Below are 27,627 nucleotides of genomic sequence, written 5' to 3'. Positions count from 1 at the left end.
TTCTCATGATCTGCCTAAGTTCACAGAATCAATATTGCTGACAGATGGCCATCTAGCCTCTGCTTAAAAACCTCCAAGGAAGGAGAGGCCACCACCTCCCAAGGAAGCCTGTTTCACATGCCTTCATCCTAGAGTTGCCAACTTCCAGGTGGAGGCTGGAGATCTCCCAGAATTACAACTGATCTCCAGGTGACAGAGATCAGTTCCCCTGGAGAACATGGCTGCTTTGGAGGGTGGCTTCTATGGCACTATACCCTGCTAGGGTCCTCCTCTTCCCAAATCTCACTCTCCCAAGGTTCCACATCCAAATCCCCTGGACTTTCATAACTGGGATCTGGCAACCCTGCTTCATCCCTGGCTTCTAAACTTTCCAAAAGAATCTGACTGGCTGTCAGAAACAGAACACTGGGCCAGATGAACCAGTGACTTCGTCCAGCAAGGCTCTTATTTTCTTAAATGTTGAAACTTTAGCAATGCCCTAAAAACTACCCTTGAGTTTTCAAGGTTGCAAAGATGCAAACCTGGTTACTTTTTCTGCCATTCTGATTAAACAAAAAAAATTTCCTAATTCCCAACACCATCAAATATTTAAAAATAAAGTCACAGCCTGGAAGGGACTGTAGAAACACATGTTAAAAAATTCTGTGGCAAAGGGGTGAGTCTTCAATATTTCATGCTGCGTTTTTTTTTAAATCCCCCATCTTGAAAGAGTCACATGCTAAGAAGATTTCAATTTCTTGCCACCCAAAGAATGGTTTAAAACATAAGATATTTAAATTTGTTTTCCGCACCACTAAACTATTAAATTTTTTAAAAAACTAACCCTGCTTATAAAGCAGTTGATGTTTCCTCTTCTCAAAGCAAAGCACAAGAATCTTTTGGCACCAGCCAGTTCTTGTTACTGTACTCGCTCTAAATACGTATTTATTAAAACACCTGGCAAATTCTCGGTCCCTAAAAGCATCTTTGATTTGTTACTTAGCTAAATATGTTTGTACAGCTCTCATATCTACAGCTCTTTAATCTACAAGGATGTCAGTCGAGGCAATAATTATATTAATAAATTGTAGACAGTCTTTGAGGAAAAGAAGAGAGGTGTTTGGAATTAATATGCTGTAAATCACTGCCGCGTCCTCCTTTGTCAGTGGAGTTAGCCGGCTTTTCTTCTCTGTTGCCTTTAAGTCATAATTTTCAACTCATTTGACACATTTTCATCTCACTCAAAGCACTGAACCCTAATACAAGAGAACACCAGTTTGTCAAATGCTCGGAATCCGAAACAGGTATCTGTTAATCTTAAGCAGGTGTCACTTATTAAAAAAAAAAAAGGAGGCAGGCTGGAGGAAGAAGAGCGAAAAAGGAAGAAAACCGGAATAATCAGTAGTTAATTAAGACTGCAGCAAACATGTCCCAACTTTCAAATCTGAATCCATATCAGGCTGCCGCACTATATTCTTGACGTAGCCAAGGAAAAGGGTTCTTTTGTTGAACAAACATACCAAATTCTGCTCTTCTGTACCTTGTGCCCATTCCTTTTCACAAAGAAGCCCTTTTCAGGTGTTGCAATTCTTGCTCTGCTACCCTGAATACCAGGAGAGTACGCTACGTGTGATCCTCTTGATATGTGCGGTCACCATTTGGTGTACATAAGATAACACAGAGATTTTCCAGCTTTGGTACATGGAACCGGAAACCTGTACATGAACAAACAAGCCCAAACTCCACCAGTTTTTCATTGTGTCCCAAAGCTGGAAAATGCAGGCATTGCCCTATTCACACAAAATGGCAGCTGCAGGTATTGAGAGAATCGCGGAAGAAATCTCTTGATTTTGTGCTGGGTACCCAAGGTTGAGTAGAATAAATAAAATAAATAGATAAAGAAAATATAATTTATTTAAGGTGCTATGTCAGGATAAAAATTATTTTAAAATATCGTTAAAACACCACAATGGCATATCCTAGGTTGATATACTGTAACCACACGCCAGACGAGTTTTGGCCTGTTTGGCCTTCCTCAGTGGTCAACTGATACCCATGTAAAACATACACACATATTTACAGATATATCCATATACAGACAATTATATATCAGACCATGCATGCATGTAGGTTGTATAGTCTATTTCCAGTTATGCAGACATTTGGTTAGATTGTCTAAGTTGTTATACTGGGCTGTATATGTCTTCCACATAAAATGTGTGTGCAATTATCAACCAGGTAAAACAGTGTCATGCAATCGGAAACTGGTAAACGAACAAACAAGCCCAAACTCCACCAGTTTTTGATTGTGTTCCAAACCTGGGAAATGCCTGCAACGCCCTATTCACACAAAAAGGCAGAAGCAGGTATTGAGAGAATCACGGAAGGCACGCTTTCCCACTATGCAAGGTAGCAGTGCCAAAATTGTACCATCTGAAAATGGCTTCTTTGGAAATGGAAACTGGTGCTCATGTGCATATGGGACCAGATTGAATCCCTGCCATTTCTAAGTAAAGGGCCTCAGATAGTAGATCTCGTGAAGACCTGCGCCAGAGTCTGTGGAGAGCCATTGCTAGTCAGAGTGGAATCAATGGTCTGGCTCAGTCTAAGGCAAGTGCTACAGATAGCTTATGGAAGCTGCTGAACCAGCAAATAGGGACAGCCACCTATGCACTCAAGCGCCCGAGATCAGGTTGAATGTGAGAAAAATGGTGTGTGGGGGGATGAGAATAACCATTACTTTCAGTAAAATTACAATAAGGGGGGGACAGGGGAAAAACCCACTACAAATAGCACTATCTGCAAGCAGTCATTTATACCCCAGTTAAGCAGTTCTCATGCACATTTGAAGGCTCTGGCGTGTTTACGCATTTTCATGTTGACAGTGGCTAACCCGCAGACTTCCTAGACCTCTGTGTGTTTCCATGAATCTTGTGAAGCTTATTACAGCCAAGGGTCATATCATCTACATTAAAAAGAACCCGAACGCCATCAAAATGACTTACACTAATATCCAGTAAGGTCACTGTCGATCTGACCACAACAATATATACAATTTCCGTCAAAAGCTATGGACTGGGGGGTGGGAGGCACCAAATGTGTAATTAGATTTTTTAAAAATTAAAAAAAAATGTAACCTTTAGCCTTTCACATGAAAGAGTGCTGTGTCAGCACCAGAACACATGTTTCATTTTGCAAGGACATCAACACTTTGTGACGGATATTTTGACAATTGTAGATGATGGTCTAAAAAATAAAATAAAACACAGAGAAGAAAAAACCTGCCCCTAATAAGAAATAACGGTAGATATATATATTTTTCTTCCACTGCAAATACATACAAGCTAGTCATGTACAAAAGTATATTTTATGCTTCAGAATATGACTTTAAATAAATTCAGCATCATACTCATTCTCTACGCTTCCAGGAAACCACAATAATAAAAAAAAAATCTTCCTCTTCTCCTTCAATCAATACAATCCCTTAAGAGACCAAGCTTCAGGACATTCACATAAAATATTAGCTTTATATATTTGCAGTAGATAAACTGAAGTAGCAAGACAATCAATCAATTTTCAATTACTTTTGGCATTTCAGTATGATAGGACACACACACTAATAACCAACAGTAGTCAAGCTAATGAGCTCTCATGCCCAACAGAAGTCCAAAAGATCCTATGTATGCAGATGAGTCTTTCCAATTATGAGTGTATTCATGGCTTTTCTCCCATCTGTGGTTAGATTTAGCACCACATGGCGAGCAGCAACTGTACCAGTCACTTAGCTACAACAGACATTTCCGGTTTCTTATATTGGATGGGCCCTGACCTGGATGGTCTACACCTGTGCAACTCAAACAGTGCACCAGGTCCAAACACCATCAAGGAGTCTTTAAGGATCTCCAAGGCCCCATCAGTGGTGCAATTTCTAGGAAATTTACATAGGAGAGAGAAGGGAAGGGGGGGGGAGATTTACCCCATACCCCCAATAATTTATCAGCTGTCCAGTGGAGATAAAAACACTCAACTTTGGCACCAAAGATTTTCTCCCAAAATAGCATCCCTGCTTGCTCTCTCCCCATTTCAGTTAACCATCCAAACATAAGAAGGAGGAGGAGGAGGAGGAGAATTGGTTTTTATATGCCGACTTTCTCTACTACTTAAGGAAGAATCAAACCGGCTTACAATCACAGGGGAGGGGCCGTGGCTTAGTGGCAGAGCATCTGCTTGGCATGCAGAAGGTCCCAGGTTCAATCCCCGCCATCTCCAGTTAAAGGGACTTGGCAGGTAGGTGATGTGAGAGACCCTGTCTGAGACCCTGGAGAGCTGCTGCCGGTCTGAGAAGACAATACTGACTTTGATGGACCAGTAGAAGGCAGCTTCATGCTTTCACCTTCCCTTCCTTTCCCCACAACAGACCCCTTGTGAGGTAGGTGAGGCTGAGAGAGTTCCAAGAGAGCTGCGAGTAGCCCCCGGTCAACCAGCAGACTTCATGTGTAGGAGTGGAAAACCAACCCGGTTCACTAGAATAGCATCGAACGCTCATGTGGAGTGGGGAATCAAACCTGGTTCTCCAGATCAGAGTCCATTGCTCCAAACCACCGCTCTTAACCACTACGCCACACTGGCTTTATAGTGGCCATCAGTGGCACATCAGACCATTTTGCTTAGCACCCAGGGCCAGATCTGCACTCAAGCAAACAAGTCGCTGACAGCATGGCTGAGGTTCCACCTATGCCCATCATGGCCTGCCGGATATGTAAAGCCACCAGCCAAATCCAAGGAGGATCCCAGAAAGGCTGAGGGCACTACTGGGGCTTGGCCTGCTCCCAGCATTTCTGGCCAAGTACAACCCTAGCATCCCCTAAACATAAACTGTGTCCAGTAAAACTCCAGTTCTTTCAGGCGCCTGCCTTTGAGTATCATGGGTGAACTAGACCAAACTAGGACATTTTGCATCAAGTTCCACACATGAAGGGAGGAGGGAGGGGCTACTGTGTTCATGCACGATCAGAGTTTAACTGCAGCTTGTCATCATATCTGAATACAACCATAGAGTTTTCATCTCTTAACCTGGCAAATTATGGAGACTGAAGCCATTAACCATGACAGTGGAACTAAATAATTCAAATATCAAGGGGATTATTGCGGCCACTCCATAACTTTTCACGCAGTTTCTCTTAGTTAATATTTGAATACAGCCATTTGCTTCTACATGCTTTGAAAATTAGTTTTGTTTTTGTCATTCTCTGTGGTGACGGCTGTCCAATGATCATGACAGGCCAGTCAGAAGCAGAACGTCTCTTCTGCTTTTGGCCAAAGGCCACTGCTACTCATAGGTTCATTACCGCATACAGAAATTTCAGTTTTGACAGAGAATGCAGGACAGACTTCCACCATTATGCATGACAGATCTACAAATAACTTGCTCTTGTTTGTTTTTTAAATCTTGCTTGCTGGTGTACTTAACTACCCCCCAAAAGCATTCTTCTCTCAAGAACATTTTTTTAAATGAAGGCAAACCTGACTGAAATTTGTTGATAGTTCTGCTTTCACAAAAATATGGGCAAACTCACTCCACAATGTATTCTTACCTACTCCCCAAATAAGGAAAAATACATAACAATTATGAACAGGTGGTAGCCCTACAATTATGCTTATGGGTCCGTCCCAAACACCAAGTATCAGCCTTAATGCGGGATAAACAGAAATGCAAGGGCTCCCATTATGCAGTGACACTGTGAAGCTTTCTGAGACCAGGGCCTTTTATGCATGGCTGTTTCCCTCACGGTAACCCTCCCGAGTACTTCCGGGCTTTAATTATGCATGTCTTTTCCAACCTTCAGAGGTCATCTCCCTCTCCCTGCGCATTTCTGTGTGTTTTCTGGATGCTGGCTAAATGGCATCCAGAAAACGAGGGGGAAACGGGTGGGGAGAGCGAGGCGACTTCTGACGGTCGGAAACGGTATGCATAATCAAAACAAAGCCCCAAAGTACTCCGGGGTGTGTGTGACCGTGAGGGAAACAGCCATGCACAAAAGGCTCAAGTCACACAGCAATGTGAATGCTCAACTGAGGGGCACACAGAAAAATGACAAAATCATGGAAGTGAGGACTGCAGTTATACTTACAATATCAAACTTTTGGGTGATGTTCCCCTGCACGTCAAGTAAATAAACCTTGCCATAATGCGTCCCAAGTGCCAAAAACTGAGAAGAAAAGAGGAGATTCATGTGATGAAAACAAAACCAATACCACCACCACCGCACAATGAAGCACATAGTACATGGAGAAACAAGTTCTACTGAGGAAAAATCAGTATAGTTTCTGTAAAGTAAAATCCTGCCTCACCAATATTTTGGAGGTATTTGAGAGAGTTAAACATGTTAATATTGGTGATACAGTTCACATACACCCATATTTTCCAAAAAAAACATTGGTTAAAGTCCCTCATCAAAATCTCCTGGATAAACTTTGTAGTCATGAGATAAGAGTGCAGGTCTATGACCTGAGACCTGGCTGTAAGCTCACACCCTCTCTCCCATGTCCATTTGGAGGTGAGCCCCGTTTTTAAAATATTCATTCTTCCAATATCATGTCCCGTTAGATCCTGAAACTGATGCTAATTAAAAAAAATGGCAAAAGAGGCCTGTTAATTGCTCCCTTGGTGCAGACCGAATGTATTGACTACACATTTCATGTGCAAGAGGATAGGTGTCGGGTTGCCAACCTCCAGGTACTAGCTGGAGATCTCCTGCTATTACAACTAATCTCCAGCCGATAGAGATCAGTTCACCTGAAGAAAATGGCCACTTTGGCAACTGGACTCTATGGCATTGAAGTCCCTTCCCTCTCCAAACCCTGCCCCCCTCAGGCTCCACCTCAAAAACCTCTCACCAGTGGTGAAGAGGGACCTGGCAACCCTACTTACAGATCTAGTGAGCAAAGAACAGGAGCAAAGTAAGTCACATGATTCAATAGGAACTGGTGCTATTTAATTTATTTATAAATGAACTGGAATTGGGGGATGAGCAGTATAGAGGCCAAGTTGGCAGATGACACCAAACTGTTCAAGATGCTGAGAAACAAAGTAGATTGTGAAGAGGGCCTAAGGACCTCTCCAAACAGGGTGAGTGGTCAATGTCATTGCACTGAGGTTCAATGAAAGGGTAAAATGATGCACATTGGGATGACAAATTTTAACTTTAAATAAATGCAGATGAAAAAGAGACCTAGGGATCATGGTGGAAAGTTTGATGTAAACGTCAACTTGGTATGCAACAGCAGTGGAAAAAATATTATATACTAGGGGTTAGTAGGGAAGGGATCGAAAACAAAGCAGCCAGTATTGTAATACCTTTGTTCAGGTATATGCTGCAGCCCCCTTTGGAATACTGTACAAAGTTCTGCCTTCTGCATCTCAAAAACAAAACTATAGCAGGGCAAAAAGGCAAACAAAATGATTAAGAGGTTGAAATGCTTTCCCTAAAAGGAAAGGCAAAGAGTATGGAACTTTTGGCTTGAAGAAAATACATTATTTTATTTATTTTATTAAATTTATAACCTGCCCTCCCCAGCAACATCGGCTCAGGCTGGACTGAAGGAGAAGATAGAGGTTTATAAAATTACAACAGGGAACCCGCAAGCACTTGCAGAACGCATCTCATTTCCCCCTTCCTACTATATCCTCTTTCCCTTCCCTGAAAGCCTCCACGGCCCCCTCCTCTTCCCACCCAACAGCTAACCTACCTTTACCTGCTCCGCTATATTCAGCTCCCAAAGTATTTTTTTCTTGTTTTGATGTCATATTTTTCTGCAAACATGGGACATTGTTCAAGTTTGTAGAAAGATAGGGATGCCAACCTCTAGGTAGTATTCAAAATAGTCGCGTTCCTTTTCAATCGCAATAGGTGTTATACAATCAAAGAGTTACTGCGGGTCATGCGCAGTATGTCGTTTCTCTTTGCCTGTTAAAAGTTTTACTAGGGAGGACACAGGTTTTAAATTTAATCTGCATCACTTTACAAATTGCAATTCTATGAACGTGATTTATGCACTAATTTGCCCGTGTAAATTGATTTAAATCGGTAAAACATCACGCCCTTTAAAATTAAGGATTGGGGAACACCGATCACGGATTAGAAATCACGTGACTGACGTGCCCGTTGTAGAACACTGGACACGACTTAAACATTCTGAGGATGACCTTAGTAGACCATACATAGAACCTGAGTCAGCAGTGTGATGCAGTAGCTAAAAAGGCAAATGCGATTTTGGGCTGTAACAACAGAAGTATAGTTAGTGTCCAGATCACACGAAGTGATGGTATCACTTACTCTGCTCTGGTTAGACCTCACCTAGAGTATTGTATTCAGTTTTGGGCACCACAATTTAAGAAGGATGTAGAGAAGCTGGAACGTGTCCAGAGGAGGGCAAGGAAGATGGTGAGAGGTCTGGAGACCAAGTCATATGAGGAAAAGTTGAAGGAGCTGGGTAGGTTTAGCCTGGAGAAGAAATTACTGCGAGGTGATATGATAGCTATCTTCAAGTACTTGATGGTGCAGAATTGTTTTCTATTGCCACAGAAGATTGGACCAGAATGAACGGGTTGAACTTAAATCCAAAGTGTTTTTTGGCTAAACATTAGGAAGAACTTCCAGTCAGTTAAGAGCAGTTCCTCAGTGCAACAGGCTTCCTCAGGAGGTGGTGGGCTCTCCTTCTTTGGAGGTTTTTAAGCAGAGGTTAGATAGCCATCTGACAGCAATGCTGATTCTGTGAACTTAAGCAAATCATGAAAAGGAGGGAAGGAAGTGTTGTGTCAGTGCTTGGCCCTTTCTTACACGCCCGGGGTAATTCCGATTGCCACTTTTGGGGTCAGGATGCAATTTTCCTCCAGGTCAGATTGGCCAGGGATCCTGGGGAGTGGGTTGTCATCTTCTGGGCATGGAGTAGGGGGTCACTGGGGTGTGAGGGGGAGGTAGTTATGAATTTCTTGCATTGTGCAGGGGGTTGGACTAGATGACCCTAGTGGTTCTTTCCAACTCTATGATTCTATACTACACCACACTGGCTTTCATAGGGTGGCTGCTATTGAGTCATGCAAATTGAGTCAGGTGGTATCAAGTAACCTAGAGGTTGCTGCCAGGCCTAGGGTTGCCAACCTCCAGGTCACAGCTGGGGATCTCCCAGAATTACAACTGAATACCAGACGACAGATTTGTCCCCCTGGAGAAAATGACTGCTTTCGAGGGTTGACTCTATGGCCTTATATGCAGCTGAAGCCTTTCCCCTCCCCAAACCCTGCCCTCCTTAGGCTCCACCACAAAATCTAGTGGTAATGGCTGCCAGGTTATCTGTCTTTAAAAGTGGATTAAATAACTACATGGAGGTAGGGCCACCAATGGTGAAATGGGACACACGTTTAGATACAGTAACCCTCTGGATACCAATTCTGGGATACAACAACAGGGACCGGCTTTGATCTCCACACCCTATTTCTACGCCTTCTTAGGGCATCTGACTTGTCACCTGTCCCCATTCTCCTCCACAGCAACATCCCAACCTCTTCCACACCTTCCCCCTAGTATCCAAACTACCTTCCCTGCCTTGAACTCCCTTAACTACCTTGGGGCCTTTTGTTCAGAGAAAGCTTTCTCCTGTTTGATAATTCAGTCAATAACCAAAAACAGGGAAAGCACCCCTGGAAAAGGCAGGTATCCTCTGAAGGTCCTGGATTAATGGAGAGAAGCTGGCTATGCAAATCATATAGCCCATCCTGGCCCTATGGTTACCTGTTTCAATTACAGAGACAGGTAGGGAATCAGCATGGCTTGAAGTCTCCAGAGTGTGTGGAATGCACCAAGCACATAAGAACATAAGAAAAGCCATGCTAGATCAGACCAAGACCCATCAAGTCCAGCAGTCTGTTCACACAGTGCCCAACCAGGTGCCTCTAGGAAGCCCACAAACAAGACGACTGCAGCAGCACCATCCTGCCTGCATTCCAAAGCACCTAATATAACAGGCATGCTCCTCTGATCCTGGAGAGAATAGGTGAGCATCATGACTAGTAGCCATTTTTACTAATAGCCATGAATACCCCTCTCCTCCATGAACATGTCCACTCCCCTCTTAAAGCCAAGTTGGTAGCTATCACCTCATCCTGGGGCAGGGAGTTCCACAATTTAACTATGCGTTGTGTGAAGAAATACTTCCTCTTATCTGTTTTGAATCTCTCGCCCTTCAGCTTCAGCTGGAGAAAAGCACCTCCCTATCCACTCTCTATACCATGCAAAGTTTTATAGATCTCTATCATGTCTCCCCTTAACCGCCTTCTTTCCAAGCTAAACAGCCCACATGTACTATACAAGTGCGCACGGTAGCCAAAATAATGCAAAGTGTACAAGTAGTTATTCCATCAATAGCTGGGCTTAGAAGGAAAATAATATTGGTGGATGTGAGAGTATGTATGGCTGCCCTTCCCCACTGAATTCTGAGGAGTGAAGAAAATTAAAACAAGAAGTTTGATGTTGTTTGGTATGAAAGAGGAAGCCCCCCCTTTCCCGCATTACTCAAGTGGTAAGGCTCTTAAATTCTCTGTATTTCATTGCATGGGAGCATGCTTCATTGCAACCTATAATGAAATGCTCAAATTTACAGGCACTACTAAGCGTGTCAGTCAAGCAGCACAATCTTTAAAAAATAACCTTACAGAAAGTCAAGGTTTAAAAGGATTTATCAAAATGGAATTGCTTAAAATGAAATTTCGGCTCAGGCACTTAAAATATGAAGCCACATTAAAGAGAAGTTAAAAAAAGAGTGGGGGGGGGGTAGAGAGAAAGAGAGAGGAAAGGAGAGGTTCATTAGAAATTCATCCCCTGCAATGCCTTTCACTCCTGCAAGGTTGCCTCTTTACAGGAAGAAAAAAGTCCCCTGGGTAAAAAAATCAATACTAGTTAATAAAACATCAGGTGTGCAGACATAACTAGGTATGACCATTCCACCGCACAGGCCTGCTTGAATGCACCAGGTGCCGGGACGATTAGTCATCCAATGCAGACAGCGAGTCCAGTGAAAATATGATGTTTTGGCATCAAAAGGGGGGAAAAATAATTCTGGGGGGAAATTAGTCTGAATATATGCCAGTCTTCAGCACTCCAAACAAAGCCAAATTGTGCTAATCACAACACACGTCTGTGATACAGGCTACAGTTTTATTTATGATGACTCTTTCAGAGTGTTTGATTTTTTAAAAAAAGAGATACACCCTCCACCTTCAATTTTTAGCCTCGGCGTTGTAAGAGACCAATTCCTAAAAGACACCTACACTCCAAGCTTTATTGATCCTACTCATAAATAGTGTAGTTTGTTAGAGAGGGGGTGAAAAAAAAAAGAATGTGCTTGGTTACTTAAAACAACTCTACTTCTCTGTGACATTATAATTACCTGCACAGTTCCAAACACTGAGTCTATTTATAGCAGGGTCCCAGAAACTTGCCTCTTTTTTTTTTTTTTTTAAAGAACAAACATCATCATTCTGGATTAGAACGATCAGCTGCCAAATCAGCTCTCAAGATTTTTTGCCATTAATTCAGTGAGAACTCACGGGACCGTTTTTCTTCACCGCGAGGTGATTTCTGCTTGCAAGCCCCTCGGAACTAGGTTGTGGGAAGAGTCGGATGTATGCTGGGAGTGAATTCCTCTTTCTGAGAGTATCTGCCCGTGCCATGGTGAAGAAATTGAGACCTGCGAACATGTCTTCTTATACTGCCCTCTCCATCATGAGTCAAGAGCTAAGACTATCCAAGAAATTTTAAGAAATAATACAGGACTACCTGATAAAATTTGCATCCAACGACTACTGGAGGATAGCAACCCACAAACTTCGAGATGTGTGGCCAAATTTTGTGTTGCTATATATAAGGCCCAAAAGGATGCAATTTATAAATAGATAAAATCTGTTCTTGTAGGCTATCCGGGCTGTGTGACTGTGGTCTTGGTATATTCTTTCCTGACGTTTCGCCAGCAGCTGTGGCAGGCATCTTCAGAGGAGTAACACTGAAGGACAGTGTCTCTTGACACTGGAGAGACACTGTCCTTCAGTGTTACTCCTCTGAAGATGCCTGCCACAGCTGCTGGCGAAACGTCAGGAAAGAAAATACCAAGACCACGGTCATACAGCACGGATAGCCTACAAGAACCGATGAACTCTGACCGTGAAAGCCTTCAACAAGATAAAATCTGATTGATAAACATTTTAGAAGCTAGCCTCTTTAGATATGGGACTTTATTGATATATTTTACTTTGTGGATTCTCTGACTGATTGATACTGTTTTTATTGTAAATTTGTTACTCCTGATTAGATCTGGGGTTTTTTGGTCAAATGACCATAAAATAAATGATTGATTGATACACTGGGAGTGTAAACCAGCACAAGTCTGACAATCTTTGGCTCTTTGTTGTAATTCGTTTATCCAATGAGAGTTTGGCCCTTCCCATTACAATGGCCATGTTGTAAGTAGGAGCATGTTATATTTATGCATCAAGAAATCCACATGCAAGCATCGAACATATTTTTCCAAGAGAAAAGGTGGGAGAACACCTGCCCATGTTGGCTTTATGGCCACACCCAATGCCTTAACAGTGCGAAAGTGTCCCGTTCTTATCACACAAAGGAACGGTTTAACTTGCACCTAACCTAAGTTCAATAAGATGCTGTGCCTTTGTGCATATTGATCCAAGATCTTCCTAACATCTAACTTGGGAGAGATTAACGTGTGTCTACTTTTGAAAATGATGTGGAAATGTAGCTGATCAGGACTATACTTGGCTGTCAGAAACCAGAGTGTATCTCAAGTGTGTTCCATCAAGTTTTTAATCAAATGCTAGATACAGGAATGTGTACTCCTGTGTAAAGGACGAGCACTTCTACAGTGCATGTAAACTGAATCAATCCTGCCTATGTTGCATATTAATCGTAGACATATTTTGAGCTACGCCTGACCCTAAAATGGGACTATACATACTACCACCCTCAATCTATGTTATTTGACCATCAGTGTTTTTCTGCATCAAAGCAGGGCCAACATGGAGCAGAGGGCAGGAGGGACACACAGCCCCTTTCAGATTACCGTTCTAAACTGGATGTCATCAGTTGTTGGCCCATTTCCGAGTAAAGCAATACAGAGATGGGAGTTCATACCGCTCATTTCAATCCATTTATGAGCTCTCCCTAAAGCGCTCTGCCAGTTCAAACAGTGCCACCATTATTTTCCCGCCTTTTTTTGGCAGTGCGTTCTTTTCCAGCTACAGCGACAGGCGTGTCAATGGTGCTGCTATAGTGCTATAGAGCAAATCTTAGAACTTTTTTTAAAAAGCCGAAAAAGGACACAGCACACCAAAAATGGTGGGAAAACAATAGCAGTCTTTTGGAAAGCGTTCCAGATGGTTCAAATAGCACACCGAAGCAATTCAGAAGCACAAGGAAGAGCTGAAAACGGGGGGGGGGGAGCAGTTTTCATTAAAAGCGGTAGAGCCCCACAATGCCAACGGGATGCAAGCGGCTTTGACTAACTAGTAAAAAAAATCAGTTAGCAGCCGGCAGCCATACCAGTTGTGTCTGAATTGACACAAAAAATCCATTAGCAACCCGCTGCTCAACCAATTATAAAGGCAGTTTGAAAGGGGCCTTAGTCTGGGCCTCAATCTCTAAGGGGTCCCTTAAATTTAGCTACATGTTAATTATTATTTTTTTGGCCTCAGAAGATGTAAGTGACTCAGGCCTCTTGTGGAAGTCAACTGCTCTACTCGGAAAAGGCAGAGGGAAATCAATGATCTGCTACTGCCTGTTTTATTTAGGTGTGGCAGAAGGCTTCTGTGGGATATTTAACCTGAGCATCTCTCAGATGAGCTGGAAAGTTCCCATGTTCTCAGGGCTTCAGAGCTTCTCTGAACTTCGCCCTGGTAAGCAAGCTTTGTGACCAGACTGCTCCCTGGAGCCTTAAAAACAGCCCTCAACTACAGCTCCCAGACAGTCTAAAATCTGGTTAACTTTCAGCTGTGCTGAATGAGAGGGGGGAAAACTTACCTGCTGAAAATGCCAATTTCAGCACAAAAACAGAAACTCACAAAAATTTGGGATCAATCATGGTTTTATGTAAAAAATGTCACCAAAAGGTTATCAGAGGTAAGATTCAAAGCAGATGTTATATTTGGGGGCTTAATTGCAGAAATTATCGCCTATGTGAGGAGTCCACGAGCATACTATTGAGGCCAGAGGAGACTAAAGCAAATACTTCTGGAGGAAGAAGACCTCCACTGCTTCACTGCAAAATGATTGGGGAAGTAGCTGTTGCAATCCTCAGTGAGCAGGCTTTACTCTGTCCACATGAGTAGAACTGTTTGTTCAGCTGAGGTTCAGAATAAAATTCATGTGCCTGTTACAAGTTAAAGTGGGTGGGAGAACACGAATCGCCACAATATTATCAATGGAACTTCCAAGTAGCTATATCGGTCCAAAGAAAAATTCAAGAACAAAATCCATTTACTTCCCATTTATTACGACAAAGAGTTCTCCAAAACTCTTCATAAGGCTGGATGTTACCACACACAGAAAAGGGGGGGGGGTTGTATTTCAGGCCATGATCTTGAGACCATTAGTCTGCTCCTGTTGGGGAGTCATACAGACTTAGGAAGTGCTGGGGTACAAGAAGGAATTAGTATCATTCCTTACAGCCCATTCCTTACAGCCCATTCTTAAAGGGGGGGTAGATCTGTGGCAGCCGGGAGTGACGCTGCCACGCCGCCTCCACAGAGGCTTCCCGACTGCCGAAAAGAAATTTAACCTCTGTGAAAATCAGAAAATAGGATAATGCCCCCATAAACTTCAACGGGGCTACACCACCAAAAAAGGTGCCGTAGATACACTGCTGCGAGAAGGGGCATTCCCGGAGAAAAAGGGGTTAGGAAGTTGCCTAAAGGCTTGTGCCACTGGAATGCTGCCAGGAGGCAGCGTCTCTACCCAAGCCCTGAGCTGTGGCGTGGTGTCTTGGCACTGGCATGGATGCCACCCATGACAGCATAAGTGCCCCTTATCATGGATTAAATGGGCACTTACATTGGCACGGGGTCATGCCTCCTCCTAAGGAGCTTCACCTCCCCCCTTCAGGATTGTAACCTTAGCCTGGGACTTCCGGTGGTGCTGCTGGGACGAGCACTCCATTTCCCCAGGCTGTCCTGGGAGAAATCCAAGTTTGCGTTATTTCTGGGGGTACATAGATACCCCAATCCGACCCTTGCAAGTGGGTTGGAAAGCAGGAATTCCCTGCAGCCCGCAAACGCGGTTTGACCTCCCAGGTACTCTGAGGGGGCTTTTTTAAGCCCCTCGGAGTCCTGGACGCCGGTCCTGCGAGGGCACTAGGGAAGGAAATCGCCAAAACGCAACTTTGGCACCAAGCTCCACCCTCCACCACCTTAATACCAACATAAGGACTACATAAAGAAAAGAACCTCACCTCTTGACACCCAAGTGAGTACAAAAGAACTCTTCGTCTACTTACTGGAAATTTGAATAGACGGGGGGCTGATAAGAATATTTTTGGGACCCCCACTCCTCCTTAATCTGAATTGAAAAAGTTTGATTTGAGTTATTCATCGGGATTAGCGACAGGAGCCTTATCAAATTGATCAGCCTAAACCAAAACAAAGAGTCGGAAGGACATCTTTTAGAGTGACAAGAATTACCACCAATGAGAAGCTCCGAGGGAAGGGGAGGGTGATTCTTCTTCCTGATTTTCCGGCGAAAAGAATTTCCTGCCACGTTTGTAGCAAGGGAGTGCCTGGAACGGAAGACTCTCTATAATACCCTCTCTATCATCGGAACTAAAACAACAGGAAGTAGTCGTAGGACTGAATACGCGTTGCACTCGAGTCACCTTGAAATCATTCCTGAAGGAACAACCATCGAGATGAGACGGTAGAAGGTCCGCGACATTAGCAACTTCTGGTATACTTCCTGACCAGCCTGACCTAGAGCGACCGACAAAACTCACTGGTATTTCAAAGTTTTAAAACGCAATTTTAAAGCTAATTTCGACTCTTTTCAACCCGAAAAAATTATAAGGCTGATGTTTGAACTATTTTCTTTTAACTAGTATCTTAAAGGCCCTGTCTGTGGACATGTATTTTACCAGCTTCTTTTGAATGTAAATGTCGGGAACTCGACCCCGCTCTGGTTCACTACACAGCCCTGCCTACACTAAACTAAGGGAATCATTACAAACCTCAACCATGGAAAAGAAATTACAGGACATGCTAACTAAACAAACAGAGGCAACAAATAAACAGTTTGAACAGATGTCTACACAGATGGCACAGTTGACTTCTATGATGACAAATCTTGGTCAAGCATCCCAAGCTATTAACCAGAAGTTGGATGTTGTTACAGGAGACTTGAAAGAAGTAAAAACTCAAATGACTGTTATGAAGACAGATATGCAAGCGATGGATGCATCAATTAAGAAAGTGATGGATGAGCATAAGGATACAAAGAAAAAATTAATAAGCCAAGAAAAACAGATTGAAACAATACAAACTGATCAGATGGCGGCAAAAAATCAAATGGCTATGATGGAGATGAGAGTGAGAGAGACTAATCTTCGTATACGCAATTTTCCAGATATGATGGGAGACAACAAAGAATCTGCACTACCAAATTTGGCCTACTTATTTCAGATAGATGAACAAGAATTAAAACAAGCCATTAACAGAATATACAGGATACCATTACCTGCTAGAATGAGAAGATCTAAGCCAAGAGATTTGATGATAGTGTTTTATGACACTAGAGTTAAAGACAAGATTATGAAGATTCACTATGAAAATCCAGTGTCAGCAGGAGACTCCTCTTTAATATTATTAAAGGACATTCCAAGGCATTTACTTTCACAGAGGAATAACTACAAAGACTTTGTGTCTACATTGAAAGCTAATGGTATCAAATACCGTTGGATCATGCCACAAGGTCTGGCTTTCACCTACAAGGAAATGAAAATGACAATTCTATCTCAAGCAGATGTGGGAAAATTTCTGAGAAAATACAAAATGGACCTTAAAGAATTACCTGGGGAGAAGGAGGAAGAAGAAGAGGAAGAAGAAGAGGCACAGGGTGCAGAAGGAGGCACCAAATTATAGACCTTTTACTTTGTTAAAAAATACTACATTATGGCAAAAGTAATTTCTTGGAATGTAAATGGACTGAATGAGAAAACCAAAAGGGCTAGAATTTTTAAATATCTACAGAAATATAAATACTCCCTAATTTATCTACAAGAGACTCATATAGCTTTAAAGCATAAAAAATACTTGGAGAAACAGGTGCTTGGACAAGCATTTATTGCCTCAGCTAAAACTAAAACAAAGGGAGTAGTAATCTATGCCCATCCCAGTCTTTGTCCAGAACTATTATACAAAGATAATGAAGGAAGAATTGTAATTATTAGAACTAAAATATTGGGACAAAGGACAATAGTGGTTGGAATTTATGCACCCAATGAAGGGAAAAAATCCTTCTATGAAAAACTACACGACTTGATTGCCCAACACGCAAAAGATCAAATCTTATTGATGGGCGACTTCAATGGAGTTACTCTCCCATCTTTGGACAAAAAATCAAAAGCAAAAGACGTTAATGACGGATGCTTGCCTAAAACTTTCTTCACCATGGCTTCAGAATTAGAATTACAAGACATTTGGAGAACAATGAATACAACTGCTAAAGAATACACCTTTTATTCAGCGAGACATGATTCACACTCCAGAATTGATATGATATGGGTCAGTAAATCAATTTTCACTCAGGTACGTAAAATCCATATCCTACCTAGAACTTTTTCTGATCACAACCCTGTTACTTTTGAGTGGAACAATAAACAAGCATTTAGATGGCGAATGAACGATAAACTTTTAAAAGACAATAAGATACAAAAGGAATTACAGGTTTTAATGAAAGACTTTTTTGAAATTAATCTTAATGGGGAAACCTCTTTGAATACAGTTTGGGATGCATTCAAAGCTGTTTTGAGAGGTTTTATGATACAGAAACATTCGGCTTGGAAGAAGACTCAACTACAATTTACGAATAATATACTTTGGAACTTACAAAATTTGGAACAGAAACTGGTAATGGCAACACAGGAAGAGGAGAAAAGAGAAATTCAAATAAAGATTTCTGCATCTAAACACCAACTAAACTTGGTAATAATGGAGGAAATGAATAAAAACTTGAAACTTGCTAAACAAAAGTATTTTGAATATGCAAATAAACCTGGAAAACTTCTAGCAACACAATTGAAGGATTCATTTCAAAAGAAGATTGTAACAAAAATCCAAACTGCTAAAGGACCAATCTACTCAACTTCAGAAATTCAAAAAGAATTTGTTTCATTCTATTCCAAGCTATATCAGAAAGAAAATACTCCAAAGCAGAAAATAGACAAATTCTTAAATTCAATACAGATGAAAGCTTTATCAACGACCCAAAGAGAATGTATTGAAGCTCCAGTTACAAGGGAAGAAATACAAGAAGCAATACTGAGACAAAAAACGGATAAAACACCTGGACCAGATGGAATCACTGCACTATTTTACAGAATATTTAGTGACAACTTAGCGGGTTTTTTTGGTTTACTTTATAACGCAATTTTGGATGAGGGAACATCCCCGGAGACTTGGTCACATGCATTTATATCATTGATACCCAAAGAAGGAAGGGATCCAGAAAAAACATCCAACTATAGACCTATATCGCTGTTAAATGTGGATTACAAAATTTTTGCTTCGGTTTTGGCATGTAGGATAAAACAATTTATTAAGGATCTTATACACGAAGACCAAGCAGGCTTTATACCAGGAAGGCAAATAAAAGATAATGTAAGAATTTTACTGGACTCATTGGAATATTATGACCAGAATATCCAACAAACTGCGGCATTTGTATTTTTGGATGCAGAAAAAGCCTTTGATATGGTCTCTTGGAATTTTTTGAAACAGATTTTGGATAAATTGAACTTTGGAGACCGCTTTCAGAAAGGTATATCGGCTATTTATACCTCCCAACAGGCTAAAATTTTGGTCAATGAATCAATGTCAGATAACTGCCAAATCACGAAAGGGACTAGACAGGGATGTCCCCTGTCTCCACTTTTATTTTTGTTGGTGTTGGAACCGCTATGTGTGAAATTAAGAAGTATGGAGGACATCCGCGGGTTAAGAATTAAAAAACATGAATTTAAGGTGAGAGCATTCGCGGATGACCTCCTGTTAATTTTGGAGAATCCAACACAGTCAATGAATATACTTCGGGAGACTTTGGACGACTTTGGGAAAATATCAGGCTTCAAAGTGAACCAAGAAAAAACAAAGATAATATTCAAAAACCTACCGGAAATACAGCAACAGGAATTTATATCATATACCGGTTGGGAGAAAGTCAACAAAGTTAAATACCTGGGAATCTGGATTACTGCAAAGAATAAAGATCTGATAACCAACAATTACCTCAAGTTATGGGGTAAGATTAAAACTGATATGATTATATGGTCAAATAAAAAATTGTCATTAATGGGACGTATTTCAACGATTCAAATGAATGTTTTACCGAGGATGCTCTTCTTATTCCAAAATTTGCCAATAATATCACATACTAAATACTTTGATACTTGGAGGAAAGACATTTCAAATTTCATCTGGCAAGGGAAAAAACCAAGGATTGCTTATAAATATTTGGTGGATCTAAAAACTAGAGGAGGTTTAGCACTACCTAATTTTCAACTTTACGCTGAAGCGGTAGCTTTAGTATGGCTAAAAGACTGGATGAGTTTGTCAAATACACGTTTGCTAGACTTGGAAGGTTATAATAACTTAAGCGGATGGCATGGCTACTTGTGGTATGATAAAATTAAGTTACAAGCAACATTTCGTAATCATATAATCAGGTCCTCTTTACTCCGTATCTGGATGAGATATAAACACATTTTGGAACCAGTAACACCGATGTGGATATCGTCTCAAGAAATGTTAACATTGCGCCCACTTAGACCAGACAAATTTATTACCTATCAAGATTTAATTAATTGGGATGGAAAGAAATGCTCATTAAAAGACTTTCAACTTCTTAAGGATGATCTACAATGGCTCCAATATTATCAAATTAAATCAGTTTTTGTACAAGATGTTAAAAATGGATTCTCTAAAGAAAAATCCTCTCTTCAAAAGATCCTATTGGACAACAATACAAAACTGATTTCTAAAATGTATAATCTCCTTTTAACAATATATTGTGAGCAGGATACGATTAAACTAACTATGATCGACTGGGCTCAAAATGTGGGACACGATATTGCTTTAAATAAATGGGAACGACTATGGTCTAAAGACCTAAAAGGAATAAAAGCACAGTCAGTGAGAGAAAACATTTATAAAATGATGTATAGATGGTATCTAACACCCAAGAAGATTGCAAAGATTTATAAAACAATGTCCCCTATCTGCTGGAAATGTAACAAGGAAATTGGTACCTTTTATCATATGTGGTGGACCTGTGATAAAGCTAAAGACTTTTGGGACATGATCTACAATGAATTGAGACTAATACTACAAAAAAATACACCCAAAACACCAGAAATGATGTTATTGAGTATGATTCCTGATGACTTATCAACACAAAGAACTTTTTTGATTTATGCCACAACAGCTGCGAGACTGCTTTATGCAGCGAAATGGAAAGGGACTGAAATTCCCGAGAAAAAAGACTGGATTGTTAAAATGTTTGAAGTGGCAGAAATGGCAAAACTCACAGCTATCTTAAATGAAGAAAATGATGTTCAGTTTTTGGGGGAATGGGAGGCGTGGATGAATTATTGTGAATATGAGTTAAAATTGGGAAGAATTGAAGAATATTTTCTAATCTGATCCAGAGGATTCTTTTGTTTTTTTTATAATGAATAAGCATAATTATATTTACTAACAGACTATGTTTTAAAAAAAATTTTTTAAATGGTATTAATAGATTATTAAGATTAGATCAACTACGACGGGATGAACTTTTTATTAAGAGGCAGATAGAGGTGAAGGGGAAGTCATAAATTTTCCAAATTTTCTTTTCTTTTTTTTCTTTTTATATTGTATGGAATTATAACAACACTAAGTCAGAATTGAAATTTTATATTGTTATAGATGTTGTTTATAGCAATGGAAAATTTGTAATATAAAACCCAATAAAATTTATTAAAAAAAAAAAGGATTGTAACCTTAGCCTTGTTGGAAAAAATGTCAGACTCCATTGAGACCATAAAAACCAGTGGTTAACTAAATGAGGTTTAACTGACCCTGGCCTCGGGACCAATACAGATACTATCTATATATCATCTAAACCTGTGTTATGAATAACAATATTTAAAATCTTTTTATTCCTTACTTTAAATTGGAATAACTGTCAAAATAGTCTCTCACACACATACAGAGAGATTTAGGTAGGAATATGCCTGACCCCAAAAATGAGTTAATGAAGTACAGTGTCCAAACATAGGATTGCTTAAGTACAAGGACTAAATGAAAATAATTCATCCCAGCATGAGGCCATTCCAAGCCCAAAACTGAGGTCATGTTTATTCATCAAGCCCTTGACAAAAATGTCAAAGGAAAAAAAGTGATTGGATAATAGATACTTGTAGGAAACTGCCAAGTAAAATCTGGATCAAAATGCCATACCTATCTTCCATGTCTTCAACAAGTGGCAGTGAATTAACAAGCACACGCAAAAACAGGCCATTTCGGGCGGCTTGCAAAGTAACTATGCACAGTGGCTACAATCCAGTTCATGCATTTCTGAAGAAACAATCCTCTTTCCTTATACCCTTTTACTTACCACAAAGAAGAATTGGCAGCATATCTAAAGACTATATTCAAAGGTGTCGCTAATGAATACCAAGGGTTGACCCCATAGATCTGTTGCGCTAATGGACGTGCTTTATTCCAATGGATATAGCCTTCCATTGACTTAAAACTTGTTTTGGCCCAAACAGAACAAAAGCACAGAGTATGTTGCATGTTTTTTTTAAAGAAATGAACAAAATTCACTGTGCACGGATACATTTTCCACAAAAATCACACCTTACCTTCTCATGAACTGTCATGCAACTGGCTACGTCCTTTTGGAGAATTTCTGTAACCCCGTTAGAAAGCCTTTCGTACTTCAGCTTGGGCTCTGCTTCACTGTCATCCTCCTGTATTATTAAAGAATTGTAAGGGAAAAGAGAAGCAGTCATTCTTCTCAGGTTGACTTAAAATGACACAGTCTAGCACCACCCCTAGGACTACACAACAGACAGTCCCTTATGAACTCTTTGTAACAGCCACTAACCAGAAAAAGTCAAAATACCCATACTTCCACTGTTCCAGTTACCAGAATGCTGGGTGCAAACACATTAAAAAGCACTACTACAGCATAAGATGTAAATATTTTCTAAATAATGTAAATATTTATTTTTCTAAAAGCCAGCATGGTGTAGTGGTTAAGAGCGGTGGTTTGGAGCGGTGGACTCTAATCAGGAGAACCAGGTTTGATTCCCCACTCCTCCACATGAGCGGTGGACTCCAATGTGGTGAGCCAGGTTGGTTTCCCATCTCCAAAACATGCAGCCTGCTGGGTGATCTTAGAGCTCTCTCAGCCCCACCTACCTCACAGGATGTCTGTTGAGGGGAAGGGAAGGAAATTAAAAGACGGTTTGATTCTTCCTTAAGTGGTAGAGAAAGTCGGTATATAAAAACCAACTCTTCTTCTAAACAACTCTCGCTTAAGCAAGACTCCATTCTCCAATTACTAAAGAAAATATAAATATGGATGGGGTAGAAATGATGGTAGAAACTAAAGCAAGCAGTTTTATCTATTTTTAGTGCTAAGTAGAAACACTTGTTACAACCAACCCAAAGATCTTCAAAAGCTCCTGTATCACCATGCAAAGGAGAGATACAAAAAGCTGTAAATAAAAATAAAGGGAGCCACTACGAAGATGCAGTGGCTACTGGTTGGCATTCAAACCGAGAAATGTGCTGTGGAAAGCTGCCTGATGGGAAAAGAGCTGAAAATAGGGTAGTATCAAGTTAACACAACAAATTATGGGTGACCTATGCCTGACTGAAGCCAAAAGTTAGGTGAGTGTGAGCACGTATCACTGGGCTCCGAGCAAGATGGCAGAAGCGGGATGAGGGGAAAAATTGATTACTCATGAAAAGTCATCTATTGTATAGCCCAAAATGGTACTTGTCAAGAAGTTGAGGTCCCTCAATTTCTTGGATTGTATTATTTCTTTTGGGTTCAGGCCTAGAAGCCTATGAATTTTGTGTTGTTGGGATTTTAGACCAGCAAAATAAGTTTCCTTTTGAACACTGTAGAGGGAGTAAGGTAAGCTCCAGCTGGTGCTTGTTAAAGCCTTCTCTTCCCTTTCAGGAATGCAAGGCCGTGCATTGCCATAGTAACTAATCGGTCAGCCATCATGCCGATGTTCAGGTGCAGGGGGGTTCTGCAGACTTCATCATCTGAACACCTCTTAGTGAGACAGCATTTCTGACCAAGCAATTAATTACCAGCTAATTGCTTTCGTTTTCTCAATTGGCTTCTATGAGCTCATCCTTTTGAGAAAACGGATATAAGGACAGACCAGTCCTGAGCAAACTATGAATGCTTTGGGGTACAGCAGGAGAGCTGTGCTGGCAGCATCACAACCCATTTGATTTTGGCCCTTGAGGGGGAAACTCTGGTCAAGTTGACCTGCTTGGAGAAACCTTTGGACAATCTTTTGAAACTCTTGAATGTTGGAAGCATCTTTGGAACTTGGCAACTATAAATCTGATGCAAGAAACCTTTGCCAATCCTTTTGAACCAAAAAGGCGTTTGAATGTATTAGTTAGATATGCTAAATAGTTTATTATTTTCTTGCTTGAAACTTCATGACTCTTTCTTTCCTGTAAACCAGCATAACTTTGATAAATAAATTGTTAGCCTTTAAATGGACGGTCTTTTGATTTTGGGATTCCAAACCTAAATTCTAAGTGCCTTGTTTGAGTGTAAAAACCACCTACCAAAAGAACCTAAGACATTTTGGGAGTGTAATCTTTCCCTGGCAGGCCTCTACCTTGCAGGGTAAGCGTTGCACTTCACTTTTGAAGCTTGGCAGGGGTTACCCTGGACCCCGTGCCTGGAAGCTTAACTTTTGGTCCAGAGTTGGTGGCAGCTACTGATTAAACTGGGGGTGGAGACCCGGAGTTTAATGTTTTGTCTTTTTGGGAAACTTTTGACTAAACCAAAGCAGCTCCAGCTGGTGGAGGCTGGTTGGAGCTCTTTGACAGTACTGCTCTGGCTTTTTTTTCCTCACCGTCAAGTCACATGTGACTTACGGCGACCCCTGGTGGGGTGTTCAAGGCAAGAGATGTTCAGAGGTGGTTTGCCACTGCCTGCCTCCACGTCATGACCTTGATGTTCCCTGGAAGTCTCCCATCCAAATACTTGCCAGGGTCGACCCTGCTTAGTTTATGAGAACTGACAAGATCAGGATAGCCTGGGCTATTAACTAGCTGAAAAGAAACTGATAAAGGATGGAGTCTGAAAGATCTGTCAGAAGTTACATTTCTGTATTGTTCATTTTAATTTCTGTCTTGAGAAGGTTCAAGACAACTATTTATTTTCCCCCTTAAAAACAGTATACCCAGCAGGGTTACCAACATCCAGGTGGGGCCTAAAGATCTCCTGCTATTACAACTGATCTCCAGATGACGGAGATGACTTCTCCTGGAGAAAATGGCTGCTTTGCAGGGTGGAGTCTATGTCATTATACCCTGCTGAGGTCCCTCCCCTCCCCAAACCCCACTCTCCCCAGGCTCCACCCCCAAAATCTCCAGGCATTTTCCTACCCAGAGCTGGCAACCCTAACATCCAACTAAATATAATTTAAAATACAGAAGTTAAAGATTACCTAACTTTGAAAGACAGTCAAACAAAACATATTTTAGAAAGGAACACAGACTTTGATGGACCTCTACAGAAAGGGATTCTTGACCTGGAAACTGGGCCGATACTCAGATGCCATGTCAGTCAAGCTAACATATTTATTAGGTATTGTCATAATTTCCTGACTCATTCCAGTGGTGTAGGAAAGGGGATGCATTATGGGTTTCAAAGATGCTGAGACTCTTAGGGGGCAGAAACGGGAAAACCTCCTATTCAATACTGATGAAAAACCAGCAAAAATGACAATACAGTGCATATTTCAAGTGTTAAGGACACAGAACAATTTCAGCACAGTTTGGAGAAGTATAATACTATAATCTTTAAGACAGGCAACATCTGAACACATCACTCCTTTATTACATCTGTAGCCCAAATCATGGCAACAGGAATATTTTGTTCTTTATAACTCCATAGGTCCCAAGCTCCCACTTCCCCAAAATGGGATACATTTGCCGCATTCACAAGTAATTTTAGATGTACCTTTCAAAAACCTTAGGTGTACACCTTAAAATGTACCCAGATTGTTACCATATGCTCTTAAGACTGCTTCAATTTTTTCAGGTAAGGACGACTAGGAAATATTTTACAAGTGCTGAGGCTATTGTATGAAACTTTTCCTCACCCCTACACAGCCACTAATCACTTGGTACATTCTCAGTAAAGGAGTAATTTCAAAATATAAATACAGCCTTATTCTATAGTACAAACCTATGAGGCTGTGAACAAACTTCTAAAATATTCCAATTTACAATGTCACAAAACCGTGAAGCACAAGCATTGGTAGAAATCAACTTTTTTCCCCTTTACACACTACAACCAGGGACGTCTGCACTAAAAAAGTTTATGACAGAATTTTAAAAAGGGATTAATATAGGGATGTCAACAACCTACGACGCACTTGTCTAAAACGATGTGTCAAGACGTCCAGCAATGAGCAATTTTATTCAGTAAATCCAACACTCAACAAAGTTGTTACCAGTCGGAAAGACTCAATGTCAAATTAGAGTCCAGGGCATAAATCAGACAAATTACCTGTGCTCCTTCATTCCTGACAGCCGAAAAACAGCTGTAAAGAAAAATAGTTAACACAGCCAGCAAGCATGCTTGTACATTATGTGGCAATTAACACATAATTATGTTTTCAGACATCTTTATTAGGAATAAGACGCTCACAAATGCACGACTGATCTGGGCGCTCTAGGGAATAAACACGTATAGTCAAAATGGAATTCTAGGCATCAAGTCATTATAATAAAATCCTACATGTTGCTGAAGCCCGTACATCAAATGTGCAACCAAAGTGAAAAGTTAATTCTAGTCCCTCAAGTATTTTGCATAAAAGCATTCATCCACGGACCATTAGATAAAGTTACTGTAAATAAGTTTTGCCTGTCTTATTTATGAGTGGAAACTAAGTAATCTCTCTCGCGTATGCATATACAAAAACATATACTTTCAAAAACTCAGTTCAATGAAGCATTCTGCCAGACTTCAAGCAAAACATGAATAAAGTGGGGGGGGGGGAAACTTCAAATATTAGGCACACCGATGTAACCATTTCATGCTTTTCTGACAGGTATCTCTTATGTTGAGTAAAAGTCAAGCTAAAGGTAAATTTGAGAGACTCTCTCTTTGCTGTAAACAAACAAAATGAAAAACTATTTGTAAAATACATGATTACTCCATTGCTTGTAGAGACTATCTATCACCCCTTAAATGAAAATGAAAGCAAGCATCAACATTTGATGAATCTGAGTTTAGCATTTTTAGATAGATAGATATTTCCCTCTTAGGAAAAGCTTTTATGCAGCCTGAACTTCTAAAGGTAAACACAAGGCAGCGTAAATAAAAAGCAAATCAATAATTTTTGTTAAATTTTAATAATCCTGCAAACCTACAAATAAAACCATCAGCAGCCTGAGTGGAGATGACAGTTAGCTACGTTTCTATGACAACCCGTTGAATAGTACAAGTCCTGACTTGCAGCAAAGCTTAAAATATGAACAGAGTGACATTTACCCCATACAGGAAGAACTCGCAGCTTTCTTCTTAAAAAAAAATCAATTTGTAAACTAACACAGATTTTTTACTAAGCATATGGCACTTTTAATTAAAGACAAGTCCTTTAAGCCATCCTAAAGGATTCTCATTTTTGTGGGGAACATGTATATTACTGTCAAATGCATTCTTGACACTCCCACAGACCCCCCCCCCTCACATTTGTGTTGCACAGAAAATATACACAGTCCAAATGGTTGTCATTGATATTTGTATCGTATACAAAAACCCCAAAAGCCGAAATTGTCTTTTATTGTACACAACGGTTGCCAGGTACCCCGGCAACAGATGGGGGTGAGGGGTACGGGGGGACTTAACAGCGGGAAACTAGGCCTAGGCTTGAATTGCCAGTGACGCGGCGACATCATTTCCAGCGCACACAGGAAGTGAGGTCATCACGTTACTGGTGACACAGAGACGCTCTGGTATTTGGGCAAATAATCTATGGTAGAAGCCATTCCAGCGTGTGCCGGAAGGGACGTTGCTGCATTGCCAGCGACGCAGGCCGAGGCCGAGGCCTAGTTTTCCT

General features: G+C 40.8%; 1 protein-coding gene across 1 annotated transcript in view; it reads right to left on the bottom strand.

Annotated features, from left to right (window-relative positions):
• Window positions 1–27,627, bottom strand: part of VPS41 (VPS41 subunit of HOPS complex) — a 180,497-nt gene that overhangs the window by 123,007 nt on the left and 29,863 nt on the right. The window contains exons 3-4 of the mRNA XM_056857621.1: window positions 22,153–22,260; window positions 6,111–6,188 (exon numbers count right to left, since the gene is read on the bottom strand). Of these exons, the coding sequence (XP_056713599.1) occupies window positions 6,111–6,188; window positions 22,153–22,260 (186 nt within the window). The remainder of the gene's footprint in view (window positions 1–6,110; window positions 6,189–22,152; window positions 22,261–27,627) is intronic.

This window comes from Euleptes europaea, chromosome 11 (genome assembly GCF_029931775.1).
Source record: "Euleptes europaea isolate rEulEur1 chromosome 11, rEulEur1.hap1, whole genome shotgun sequence".
Taxonomy (NCBI): Eukaryota; Metazoa; Chordata; class Lepidosauria; order Squamata; family Sphaerodactylidae; genus Euleptes; species Euleptes europaea.
This window is presented reverse-complemented; position numbering and strand designations above follow the sequence as displayed.